Below are 13589 nucleotides of genomic sequence, written 5' to 3' on the forward strand. Positions count from 1 at the left end.
ACCCATTACTCTCTGACCACATGGAATGATAAGTACATGAGTGAAGGGTGGGTCAGAATGTTCCCTGCACTGTACTGTTGGCACTGCCAAGACAGGCCACACCCTCATTGGCCAGTGTCAGTGGGCTGAAGCAAAAGAGAAACTGTCAGTATCGAATTGTAGCTCTCCGTTAGATTTTATCTATCCTATTGTTTTATAGTGAAGGGGGAGGGAAGAAGAGAGGGAGGGAGGGAGAGAAAAGAGAGAGAGAAAGAGATCTGAAAAAGGGGATACCTGAAACTATTTGAAAAAGAAAAGAGTTTAAAATCAGGGGGAGAAGCCTTCATGTTTTCTTGAGGTGAAACTCACCCCACACATTGATTCTAGTATTGGGCCCTAAAATGCAGCCTGGGATTCTGAGAGCCTTGGGGTCCCAGGGCATCCTCAGGTCATTGCCTGATGCACAGAGATAAGGCTGTTTTCCCAGGCAGAAGCTCCACCTCAGTCACCCGGGGCTGCTTAGTAATGGCGTTGTCTCCCCAGGGGTGAGGCAGCCGAGCAGACTGGCACAGGGGTGGCTTTGCTATCCTGCAGTCATCCCTCGGTGGTCCTCCCTCCAGCCTGGTGTTGCTGACTGTGCTTGGACTTCAATGCAGAAGGTGGTGAGTTGCCAACCCTGCCCCCACCCCCAAACCAAACCAAACCAAAGGATGGGCCTCCTTAAGGATTATGCTGAAGTATTTCCAGAGAAGTGATTTGGGTTTGTTTTTTGTTTTGTCGTATTGTTTTGTTTTTCACCTTAAAAACAAGAATTTCATCCTAAAATATGAAGGAGAATAACTTGAAGATTGTGCCGTGCAGCTAGAGTCTAAATTTTGACAATAGCTTTCTCCACGGAACTCTGTTTGACTCACCAAGTGGTCTCAGGTGGCCTGTTTCAGGTGGAGGTGGGGTTGTCAAAGCCACAATTGTCCTGGTTGGCCAAAGAGATGTGATACCTGGCTACCTCCAGACTAGCAAATTTACAGAGATGGTAAAAAAAAAAAAATGATTTGGTTCTTTTTAAGTATTTCTTTTCTCTCTCTCCCACACATGCTGTTTTCTGTAAGTCGTTTTATTTTCTTTAGGGAAGGGGGTCTTATTCTCTCAAGTGCTATGTGATATCCTTGCCTAAAAAGTCTTTCCACTAACTGAGTTGGCCTGAAGGTCATAAACCATAATCAATACGAGGAGGGCTGGTCGCTGCAAGGTGCTAATTGACATCCCCTGAGAGGAACAGTGTCAACAATCAATAAAGGAGACACGGCATAGGTAGATTTATGGCTTTGATTTTGAAAGGGTGCAGGAATGCCCAGTGATGCTCTTCCCTGCACTCCTTTTGAATGTTAATGTTTTCTTGAGGATGATTTCAGACTCACTGCGAGGATACTGCCTCTACTCACTGAAGCAGAATCCTCTGAAGAGTTGCTGATGCAGAACTGAAATCATGGCTTTGCCTCCAAGAAGCAGCTGTAGTGGCCGTTAACGAGATGCCTCGCGTGGGAGGAAGATGCCCCTTTAACTCGGGGGTTTTAATGGGAAGTTTCTAAGCCTGAGACAACAGCTTTGGAGCTGGGGTGTGCCATAGGCTGCTGCTCGCACCTACCTCTGTCTCCTGCTTGAACTCAGCCGGGCTGGGAAGAATGGAATCGAGACAGGCTTCTAACTACCTGTAACTGCTTCACCAGGAGATGGATCAAGCAGTTTGCCCAGCCAGATCCAGGTACTTGATCCTAACGGTGTCTTTGAGCTAATTAGATGATTTTTTTTTTCCTGTAACTTTGTAATTTATGCATGAGCAACAATCGCAGATACCTTTTGGGTCTAAGTTCTGAATTTAATTGAACTGTTAAGTCTATTTAATCAGTAGCTAGGGAAAGTTAGTCCAAGAGGGTTAAAAAAATGTAACAGTGACTTTCTTAAAAAAAGCATGCTTAAGTTTATCATGGTTCTGATAGTGCATAAAAAAGTAGGAAAACAGGATTTCCCCCCTTCCTAAGCTGCAGTAAATTATTCTTGAAAACTATTTGCTTGTTACAGTTTCCCCTACATTTGAAATGCCCAGCCTTCTGAAAGGTAACAAGAATATTGTGTTTGTTTACAAGAGAGCATAACTCGGTAATACGTACTCAGTGCCGACTGCCCCCAGGCAGCCTTTTGAGGTATCCCTGCATACTTCTTTTCTACTACAAAACACACAGGGAAAGAGGCAGACAACCGAGAGGTATGGGAGACACACAAGGAAAGAGGCAGAAAACCAAGAGGAACGGGAGGGCTCCTGACTTGAAGTTTACAGCCCTCCTTAGCTAATGGCGCCTTCCGATTGCCCGGTTATGGTCTGGGTGACCGCATGGTCGCTCTCCGATGTTCTCGGCTGGGCTGCAACCTTACCTTGTAGTCTCTTGAAAACTCTCTCAGCAGGTGTTAGGAGGAAGATGATGTCCAAAAAGAACTACAGAGGAGACTGGGGCTCTGGCTAAAGAGCCATGTCCCCTGATGACCCAGAGGTGGCAAGCGGCAGTGACAGGGTCCACTCCCAAATCCAAACAGCCGTGTCTGCAGATTGACTTCGCAGGGACGAGCAGAGAAGAAACCTTTCAGGGGAGCAGCTGGAAAGGCACTCTGCAGAAGCTGCCTGTTGACATTTGGAGCTGACCAGCTTTGCATGTTTTTAAAAATATTGCTCGCGAGCTTTCTAGTAGCCTTGAGTATATTTTTCAAGAGTATAAAATAATATTCACCCTCAGCTGTCCTGTGAATTTTGAAGCTGGCAGGGATTGTGCTGGAGCAGGAGGCTTATATTTAGAAAAAAAATATGTTGCCATGTATTTATGTCAACCAAAAGTAAAGGTGGGATGGAGGGATTTAAAATGTATGAAGCACTCAGAAGTCCCAGGATATGTTTACCTGGAGCTCTTTGAAGATCACCTGGACCATGAATGACTTGAATTTCTATGAAACACTTTGCATCATTTTGTGTATACACAAGTATGTGTATACTGTTCCCTGGGATAATATGCAGGGTTTCTGAAAGATCCACACGACAGTGGCTGGGTCACAAGGACACTCATAGTTACAGATCTCATCGCTTGAAAAGCTGTTAGTTGTTGGTCTTACTGAGTTAGTGAGGAGGCCCATATAGAAGGCTCACAGTTGTAGGAGGTGATGGACAGTACACTCACCTGGGAGGTTCACATACCTGGAGTAGATGAGTGTGTCAGAGAGAGGCATATGGGAGAAACTTCAACTCTGAAAGTAAGAATGTGCCTGAGACTTTACCACAAAAAGGAGAGATTGGGTTTACTGAGCCTCAACCTCAGGATATGTGTTACCTGAGTCCTTGCAAATCATGGTCCTGTTTCAGTTGTCTGCTCTGGGGCTATTGCAGAATACTGCAACACTTTAGGTAAGTTCGTCTCTGCCAGACACTGCAAATTCAGCCCTGCCTAGCTAGCCAGCTCCCTTCCTGTTTGTCCAAACAGTCGTCTCCCTACTCTGCCAGGTAAATAGAAATGGAGTACATGGGATCTTTTCATAGGACTGAGTGTCCTGTCCCTGTAAACTGGACAAGCCCGTGATTGCTCTTGCTGGCTGGATGGGCTGTGTTTACACCTAGTTTTCAAAACATGTCAACTCACGAAATTAGACTTCTGGCCCTGAAGTTTTAAAAGCTAGGCATGGCAATTATGCGGCTTAGGAATACCTAAAACAGAGATGGCATTGCTTAACTATGAGACCATTAACAGCAGAGGGATGAGACTTTCAACTCATCCTAACACAGCATCTGGGGGAAGGGGAGATGCTGCTCTTTGGGTAACTGGATAGTTTATTCATAACTCTCCGTGCCTTTGTATGCTATATTTACATAACAGAAACTAGAAATAAATCTCACTTTGTACAAAAATGGCAAAGAGAGAAAACACAATTTCCCTACTGCTTATTTATTGAGCACCCAGAACGTGCCAGGAAGGGCTGCCAACGGACTACAGCTGTCGCACCCACCACCACCACCACAGTACATTCCAGGAGGGTAGGCATTTGAGCCCTAAGTGTGAGGCTCTAAAATCAAGGGTCTGTACGCATTTCTGCAGAGCAAGGTAACAGATGCGCTTGGCCGGAGTGTGTCTCTGCCCCTTTAGAAATAAGAAATGTGTTGTGGCTCTAAGATAGACTTTGCTCATAAAAAAGTATTTTTTCCTTTTGGTGAAATTGCATAATGAGATGCAAATTAGATAAAATGTCCAAGGGCTTCCAGCCTTAGAAGGGTGCTTGTTGACATTAATAGTCTCCATGTAAGACATTAAGATTCAGTATATTGTAACGGGCTGAAATTCTTCAAGAGGCAGGCTATGTAAGAATGATCTTTTCAGTAGAAGGGTAGTTTCTTATGCCTGGATGATTGTTTTATTATATTTTGGACCCCACCCATCAGCAATGAAGCCAAGAAAAACTGAAGAGCCAAGTAACTAACAGCTTTTCAAATCGTAAGATCTACAACTATTAATGTGTCATGATGACTTGAACTGTCTATGATTCTTTGAAGCAAGACCTGTTTTTAATGCAGTGATCTCATATCTCAGCTCAGCTGAATGACATGTGTTTTTTATCCCCCCATTGACTCAGTTAGCTGGAACCTTGCGTTTTAAATTCAGTTTCCTGGACTATAAAGGGGCCAAAAATTTGATCCAATCTATACTCAAACAGGCAGTGACCCCCAGATTGACAAGCAATTCCTCAGGCTCCTGTTGCATACTAGGGAAGGAGGCACACACTGTGGGAACTTGTCCTGGGAAGTGTCTGGAGGCAGAGCAGGAGACACCATCTTTGGTAAAGAAGAGATGTGAGGGCTTAGCTGATGAAGACTTTGAGAACAGAGAGAAAATACACTTATGGAAAGAGAGGGGAGTGTGCACTGGGAACAGAACCCGGGGGGGTTGGGGGTGTTCTAGGAGCTGTTCTAGGTGAGCAAGCAAAATCAAAACATTGTCCCCAGGTGTCTCTAGACTCCATCACCGGGGACTTTATTTTGACCAGTGTGTTGGCCATTTTACTTGAAGTCAAACGTGATTTGATGTTTGTTCCATTTCAAACAGGGAAATAAATCAATATCACAGAAGACTCCATTGCTGTAATATTTACCGCTCTGTGGCCCAGGAAACATCAGAATATCACATCCCCTGGGAGTCAATGGCCCATGGGCACTAGGGTACCCGAGTCCCTGGGAGGAGGAACGGTTCGATTTGGGATGAACAGAATGCAGTGTATAAGAAAGACAGATAAACAAAGCGAAGGACTCTTTGCCATTACTAAGATGAGAGTGGCTGACCATAAGAAAGGGCTTGATTCAGATGAGCTGCTTCCGCAGTGTGCCAGAGTAATTCAGGGTACTTCCTACTTGGTCAGTTTCCGGGACTCCATGGAGATTGACTTGAGAAAAGGGGCGTGTTATATAATTTCCCTTTGAATTGAGGTTTTGTTGCATCAGTATTAAAATTAGACTTTATTTCTTGAGCATACACCATTGGACCTGGCAGAGAGAAGACACAGATGCTCCAAACGATGGGGGAAGCCCACCAGACACTGTTGTGAGTAACCGTGGTTCTTCTTCTTACTTAAAATAACTGCCATGTGCTGTTAGTAAGACTTACAATGGTCGTGCCAAAATCTTCTGGAATGATTTGTTTCCCCAGATGTCTCTGTTCATTTAAAGAAAAAAAAAAAAAGATTTCATTATTTAGTTAAAAATAATACTGAACGTTCTGTAAGAATAATTTTTACTGAAACGGGCATTTTACTTTAAGACGGGCTTTTAACAATTAGGTGTCTGAATATTTGGGAGTTGTGTTCGTTAAGGGATGAAGTTTAATTCTTCATTCTCTGTCTTTTATCTGATGTTTCCTTCAATTTAAACATGCTGTTGAACATTTGAAATCTATAAATTACTAATTGGCTGATTGCAGGCTTCAAATTAAGCATCCTCTTTGAGAGATTTCAATTGATTCTAAGTGAACTTGTGAAGTGGTTGGCGTTTGTTTCTGGGTCTCTCTGCCCCCTGATCCCTTTGTAATCATCTCTTCCCCATCCACCGTTTATCCATCTGCTAAGGGCACCCATGGCTGCTCCCCTGCTCTTCCATGTACACATCGCCCCTCAGGGATCTTGGCCCGTCCTCTGCACTTCTTTGCATCCTGTCTCTTGCATCTCTTCCTCATTCTAGTGGGGACAATTCTCATAGGAAAATGACTGCTTATGAATGGGGTTAATGTATCATTTTTTTTCTTTCTGAAATATTAACGTGGTAAGAAGATTTGGTTATTTGACCCAAATAGGTTATTTTAGTAAGAACTTGCTCACGGTGGTATGCTGCAAGACGAGAGGTTTGCAATTCACAATGCGTTATACAGTTTTCAAAATTCTTTCACTTGCATTTTCTTATCGAATTGGTGTCAATCAATCCATCTATTATCATCATCATTGTCTACCTATATGCAGCCTTCTCTATTTAAGAGAAGATTTAAACGAGGATTAACCAGATTTTTGCCTCTTGCCTGTTTCTTCCTTCCCTTTCCCCCCTCCTCCCTCCCTCCTCCCTTCTCCCCTCTTCCTCCCTCCCTCTCTTCCTTCCTGCTCCCACCCTCTTTCTTCTTGCAGGGTGGGGGGGCTGAAGTTCTAGGGATAGAACAGGGCCTGACTAGGTGATCTGCCACTGAGCTACATCTCCAACTGCCTTTTGCCTTGTAGCCAGCAAAGGGTAGCAAAACCACAAATCAAAACTGACTATTAAGCCACCACAATAGTTAGCTTGTGAAGCAGTGAAATGTCAAGAGTCTTTCCCAAGGAGACTGAGGGGGATGAGGGGCAGACGATCTGAGGAGGAGTGAGGCTATATTCTCGGGGTTCCTATGGGCCTGCTCATTGCAGCAGACACTGAATGAACAGTGTACCTGTTTGTGGTCTTGAGTGATGGGTAGAGCCTAAGAAACATGAAACACTGATCCAGGGAAAAGTGATTGCCATTTGCCCCATTTGAAGAAGGTCAAAGAAAATGGATCAAGGTGGCTCCCCATTGCTCAGACACCAGCAGTGGGAAAAGGAATGGAGCCTGAAGAAGGCTTTGCTGCTCTGGTTAGCCAGCTTGTAGCTTGGGGTTCATCTCCCAGGACTACGGGTCCTGTCTCTGTTTTTCCCCTGATTTTTTTTTTGACATCACAGATCCCAGATATCCTTAATTTTACAAACTTATATAATTAGCTCTCTTTTCTTTTCCTGCACTTACTTTTTGGATTGTGCATTGTTTTCATAAAATAAATCCATGAAATGTGTACTTTGCTCTGTTGAGAATAAAGGAAAAGATGCTGATTTCATTTGGGCCAGAGGCAAATGAGACACAGAATGAGATTCTAGGCAATAGCAAGGACAGCAGGGGCCACAGGGAGGGGGACCCATAAGACAAGAAAAGGCGAGAACGAACATGCCAGGGACAGTGGAGACATGCGCTCACCTGCCTTCATACGACTCTCCCTCCTGTTTGTCCTTGGATAATTTTATATTTGGAGTGACTAAGTCCAATGTGGATATTTTTTTCTGTGGCTAGAGATGACCCTAGTCTGTGATGATAAGGAAATTGCATCGGAGGCTTTAGCTACTGTCCTGCCCTCTTCTTCCCCAGACCCAGTAAGAATTAACTCTGAGGCCAGGAGGATGCTTTAAAAACAAGCAAATTCAAGCCAAACCAATCCATCAATATCCTCTGTATTTCTAAAGGGCTTATTTCTTTTTAAAATACAGTTAAGTTTTATCTCAACCCTTCTTCAAAAGGAAGCATGAATCATGAATGAGACTCACAACTATTCCAGCATTCAAGGAAAGAAAATTAAAGTGATAGAGCTACAAAAGGGTCCATTACCCCCAAACTGGTAACTTCATCCTCCCAGACACTGGTAGTTATCCCCTTTGTAAACCTATTTTTAAGTAGGGATTTTATTTCATATTTGTTGATGTGTTAAATTCCATGTACTCTGCTATTCCGATGACTAATGGTGTACTAAAGGTGATGATTGGAAGTAAACTGAAGAAGCATTGTGCTGATGCTTTAGAAATAATTTCTCTTTTTATTTGGTAGCTTACTTTCATTGAGGATAATTTCTGTGGAGTCACATTCATTTCTATAGCCAGCCCCTCTGTTATATATTTTATCTTACAGAAAAACTAATAAGCAGTATGTCATATCATTTTCAATATGATTTTGTCTAGTATGTATGCTTTTCTTTACAAAATGTAAGTTGATTTAGCATAGTACTGCAGATTTTAATTACCTTTCTGTATTCTACTATTTGCATTTAAAAGCAAATAGCAATATCTAAATGCCTCAATTTTTAACAGTGAAATGTAATAGCCTTCTCTCTCTCTCTCTCTCTCTCTCTCTCTCTCTCTCTCTCTCTCTCTCTCTCTCCCTCTGTCTCGATGGAATGGTGTTAAGTGATAGGAAGCCACCGTTGAGAAAGCTGTCCTTTTAGCTGTAGTAGATCAAATTAATCTCCCCTTGCTCAATTCTCCAGGTCTTCCCCAGGGTCAAGTATTGAACCTGGTCTTTGTGTTTTGAAGAACAAAGATAAAACACTGTCCTTGATGGTTTAGGAGTCTACAGTACCCCTTTTTCCCTCAGCTCAGGCAGCAGAAAGCAGAGTCTCTTAGTCCTGTCTGAAGTGAAGCAACACTTTGTCTTTTCTTCTTCTTTGTATACTTTTCAAATGGTTTTCACAGGCGTTCATCTTTATCACAGTACTGAGAGATATGCAGGCAATTCTGAATGCATTTTCACAACTCACTGACCTTTCTAAGGTCCTACACTCATTTAACAGCAGAGAGGAAACCAGAATCTGAAGCCCAGAGTCCAATGTTTCTCTTGAGAGTTTCTGTATTAAACACCTTTTCTGGTCTCAGTTTTTTCCCACTGGGGTTGTAGAGGTCCCTGCTTTTGTGACTTATGGATGTCAAGAGTATCACAGTGCTGGCACACAGGTGTTGCTCAACCACTGATTGGCAACATTATCATAATGGTGTGAGATAGCGTTACTGTGTGAAATTGAAAGCGTCCTGGGCAGAGAGGCTGCCCATCAAGTTAAGGGCACAAGTTGAAGACAACATTGTGCTGCATGCTTACTTTCCTTGTTGCATTTGCATTCTCTGATCATCCCTCCTGGTCCCAGGTGGCCATCCTAAGGACGATCTGGTAATTTTGTGCAAAGGGGCTATATTATTCTCTGTAATTATACAGAAGTAAGACTCTCTCATGTAAAGGGAAGTTGGCTTATAGACTGCACCTGAGAAGAAAGGCTGGGACTCAAGAGGAGGTTCCATTCTGATAGTTACCGCCTCTTCTTTCCTTTCTTTCTCCCTGAAGATAACACAGCCTCTCCAGGGAGCAGCCACCATGATCTCTGCAAACTGATGATGGAAGAGAGCGGAACCAGGAAATTCTGTGCTCTGGAGTCCCTGAACGATGGATGGAGGACAGCCCATCCCTTCACCCCTGGTACCTTTTGGGAATGCATCAGATTCTAGCATGTCTCTGGAACAGAAAACAACATTTGTTTTTGTAATTTTGTTGTTTATCTTTTTGGGCATCCTCATCGTCAGGTGCTTCCGGATTCTTCTAGACCCATATCGGAGCATGCCAACCTCAACCTGGGCTGATGGTCTTGAAGGCCTAGAGAAAGGGCAGTTTGATCATGCCCTTGCTTAGCAGGGACAGAGTAGGCTGCCCTCCTAAGGAGGCAAAGTGCTTTAGGTCTGAGTGAAGCTTCCTTTTCATTAATGTTCTCAACAAATCAAATTTTAACCATCTCTGGTCCTAGGGCAATGATCCATTATTTCATAACCATGCTGTTGTGTCTCATTTGAGGATAATGGAAAGTTTACATTACCAACCCCCAAGTAGGAAGGAACAGACATTTGTGTTTACTCAGTGAATGAATGTTGTTGACGATGTGATTGGAAAACCAAGAGCACCGACATTAGACTTTACCATCAACTGAAGCAATCTGTGATCAGAACAGAGAACAAACAATAAGAGAAACTGATCTGAGTCAGGACCAAGCAGAGAAGAGATCACCTTGCTCAAATCCTGCATCTCATTTTTATGTCATGCACATTTAGGTCCTGGACAGTGAAGAAGCCAGTGTGGAGACAATCACAATCGGGTACTTACTTTCTCCCAAAGTAGGGAACACTAAGAAGCAATGGTAGGCTTAGGAAAGATAGTTATTTACTTGGTAACTCTGGATGAGAATGTTATTATTTTCATTTGGAAATAACATTAAACTCAAAAGTCTACAGAGTTTTGAAATGACCAGGCCTAATTCAATCTCTGTACTACTATGTCTAACACATGTAGATGCACTGATGTATAGTTGGAATTTATTGTCTTTACATTTCTGATGGAACTAATGGGTTACAAGTACAACTTCAAGGTTTTGTTTTTAAGGGAAGTTGATTGCTTAGCGAGAAGACCATGGTTATAAGAGGGGTATGTATTTATATCTGTATATGGTTATTAAATAAAAGTTTTCAAAATGCAGCAAGATATCTTCTCAATTTGCTGAGATAAATGTGGTGCTGCTGGTGTGTGGTACTGAATGGGTAACATCTCCCCAAAGGAGAAGAGAGAGCAGGAAATGTCATCTCATTCACCCCACTTCATTTTCATGAAGGGTGCCTACAGATTATCCAGCATGATGCAGCCTATTCGAAAGGGGGATGTAGGAGAAAAAAGGGGGGATCCAGGAAGGAGCAGGGGTTCCAACAGAGGGAGATTAATACTATCAATGTACATGCACAAAAATGTCACAAGCCTAGAGAGATAGTTAAGTGGGAAAAGTCTGTGACCCATTGTTGAAATGACACCTCAGAATCATCTGGGGGAACTTAATATATATCCTTATTTGTATTATAAATGTCCCACATGGTAAGAATCTGTCAAACCATATGGAAGAATATAAGAAGCCATAGCAGTCTTGGGTACATAGTAAGTTTGAAGCCAGCCTGGACTACATGATACCCTATATGAAATAAATAAACAAATAAAATGAGTACCTCTCAACAGTCTACCTGAGATTCTCCTAACACCTCAGTTTCTCTTCTGGAGAAATTGCAGTCTTCCCTCCCAGGGCTTGAGTCTATAGATTTGAGTTAATGAACAATGATTTAGAAGATAAAACATGGGTAGTGATGGATATGAGCTGAAACAGTCAGTGAAGACAGCATTCCAAGATACAGTCACTCCGGTGTGGTAATTCACATCTGGGCTCTTGGTACCAAGCCTTATGCAGTGTAAGTTATTGTTCTGAAAGAATCTAGAACTTGATTTCTGAGGACAGAGGTGTTGTGGATGTATTCAAAGAAGGGGAGGAGAGCAGGGTGTAGAATAAGGAGATGATGGTCTGAGTGAGGAAGTTTGGGCTGGGAGGACTGGCTGGAGTAGACAGAGGAGAGGCAGTTATCCTCATGAAAGACACTGGTCATAGTGGGAGTCACTGCAGATTCATAATAAGGAAAATGACATGAAGCACCTTGTGATAATCCCAGTTTCTGCTCCCTTCCTTGGGGGCAACCCCAACTTCTATTTCTATAAGGGAAATAGAGATATCCACCCACCCTGTTTGATGTCTCTGAGCCCAGGCGTTGCCTGTAAGCCCACTGGGCCTCCCCAAGCCTGCTCTTCTAGCCTTTCTCCCTTTCTTACCCACTCTATTTTTTCCCATTAGATTACAGCTCCTTATTCTATTGCCCTCACTGAGTTCCCATCCCCATCCTCTGTCCAAGGCAAGAGTACCACAAGTGATAAAAAGCTTTGGGCTCTTCAGAGTAAATTGATCTCTGAGACATGCTCACTCATAATTGCTCTCAGCTCCCTGGGGTAAGATGCACATTCTCAAAATGTCAGGCAAGCCTCTCTCCCCACCCCACCCCCGCCTTTCCGGTTACAGGAGTTACAGGGCAGCATTGCCTATCTAACAAGATATTTATAATGAGATGACCTTTATCATGTAGTTCTGCATCTCAGGATGGGGAAAAATGTTTTCCAAGGTCACTCCAGATTTGCTTTTTGATTCAGAAAGAAACATAGCAATGCCATTTGTAGTCTGAGCTCTAAATTACAAAGCCATGGTTTATGTCCTTCATGACACCCCAAGTTTCAGATCAACATCTCTTCCTCCAAGAACCCTCTTAAAGTGTAGACAGGCATAAAACATGTTTAACTTAAAATATGAAGGAGATGAACTCAATCCCTGCTGGTGGATTCATAAGCTTACTAGTGTGGGGAATTCTATTTTCAAGGGTTAAAGCTATGGGAAGATAGAAAATTTCAGGAGGCAGAAGCTAGATTCTGCAGATATTTATATATGTAGAAAAAAAAATAAATCTACACAAATTTCCTTTTTATTGTCCTCACTGCATGGTGTGATAAACACTTTCAGATTTTAAGTATATTGATGCATTTGCTATGGTGAAAAAAATTCTCCATAAATAATTAAAACATGAACCTTGTAGTTTTAGGACGTCAATTATCAGAATTGATGTATAAAACACATAGAAACTTGATTATTTTAGAGAAGTAGTGTAAGCCTCAAAGCACTGGGTAAAGTGAGAGGTGGATGTTTCATTTATTGATTTATAATGCCGTTTCCAGAAATGGTGCCCAAGACACTGGGCGCACACAATCCAGGGTCAAACTGGCCTGTGCCTGAAGGGATTATTTGCCTGAAAAACAGTCCTCTAAGCTTTGTCCGTACATTTTGTTTCTGAACAAGGAGCAATGAAATTTCCAGGCAAGCGTCCACTCTGTAGATATGAGCCCTTCCTATCCCACAGTCGCTTTGGCTACAAGAACCAGGACCCAGCAGGTCTGGGGCCCTTTCCAAGGTGCTTTCTGTTGTTCTTTGTGTGTTTGTTTTTAGTATTAGAGTGCCCTGCTGGATTTATTGTAGGGCAGAAATTTGTTCCAGTTTCCTGCTACAAATGAATACTCATGCCACATCCCAAAGAGTCACAAAATCCTCTAAGATCCGCTATCCCACAGGCTTTCACAATATCCAGATTGATGATCCTGTAAATATACTGTTTAGAGATGGAAGACTTTCATTTAAAGCTTGTTTCAAGAGAGAGTTCCCCTTTTCTCCCAAGCCCTATCATCAACCTCAGAATGCCCAGCTTATTCCTGTTTTGAAGGAAGCAAATTTTCAGGGGTTCTTGGAAATCACAAAGAAAGATGGTTGTTGCCCATCCTGGGAGTCCCGCTTTACACATAAAGAGGCAGAGGAACAGGTCCCATGGCAGGACCACAGGCACAGGATATAAAGTTCGTCCTTATCTCTAGTTTCCCGTCTTTCACTTTTGCTCATGGGTCTGGTTCTATCATTCTCCACCGCTTAGCGTCATGTCACTTAGTCTGTGTGTTATCCAGAGCTATCCAGACAAAAGGACCAGCTAATAAACCCATGCGTAGAAATATCCCTTTGCTGATTGACCAGAACGTTACAATTTTAGTCTCTTTCCGCAGCACGGAAACG

At 42.8% G+C, this 13589-nt stretch overlaps 1 protein-coding gene across 3 annotated transcripts; it reads left to right on the forward strand.

Annotated features, from left to right (window-relative positions):
* Positions 1-227: 227 nt before the first annotated feature.
* Ctxn3 (cortexin 3) lies at positions 228-10597 on the forward strand. Of its 3 annotated transcripts, none has more exons than XM_059246500.1 (4): positions 228-641; positions 1392-1741; positions 5531-5603; positions 9422-10597. In XM_059246500.1, exon 4 carries the CDS (start codon positions 9521-9523, stop codon positions 9761-9763), a length of 243 nt encoding a protein of 80 aa, XP_059102483.1. In that variant the 5' UTR covers positions 228-641; positions 1392-1741; positions 5531-5603; positions 9422-9520; the 3' UTR covers positions 9764-10597. The 3 variants fall into 3 exon arrangements, with proteins under 3 accessions (XP_059102483.1, XP_059102484.1, XP_059102482.1); XM_059246501.1 differs by having other exon boundaries at positions 1707-1741; XM_059246499.1 differs by lacking the exon at positions 228-641 and having other exon boundaries at positions 897-1741.
* Positions 10598-13589: the final 2992 nt, after the last annotated feature.

This window comes from Peromyscus eremicus, chromosome 19, assembly GCF_949786415.1.
Source record: "Peromyscus eremicus chromosome 19, PerEre_H2_v1, whole genome shotgun sequence".
In the NCBI taxonomy this organism is placed as follows: Eukaryota; Metazoa; Chordata; class Mammalia; order Rodentia; family Cricetidae; genus Peromyscus; species Peromyscus eremicus.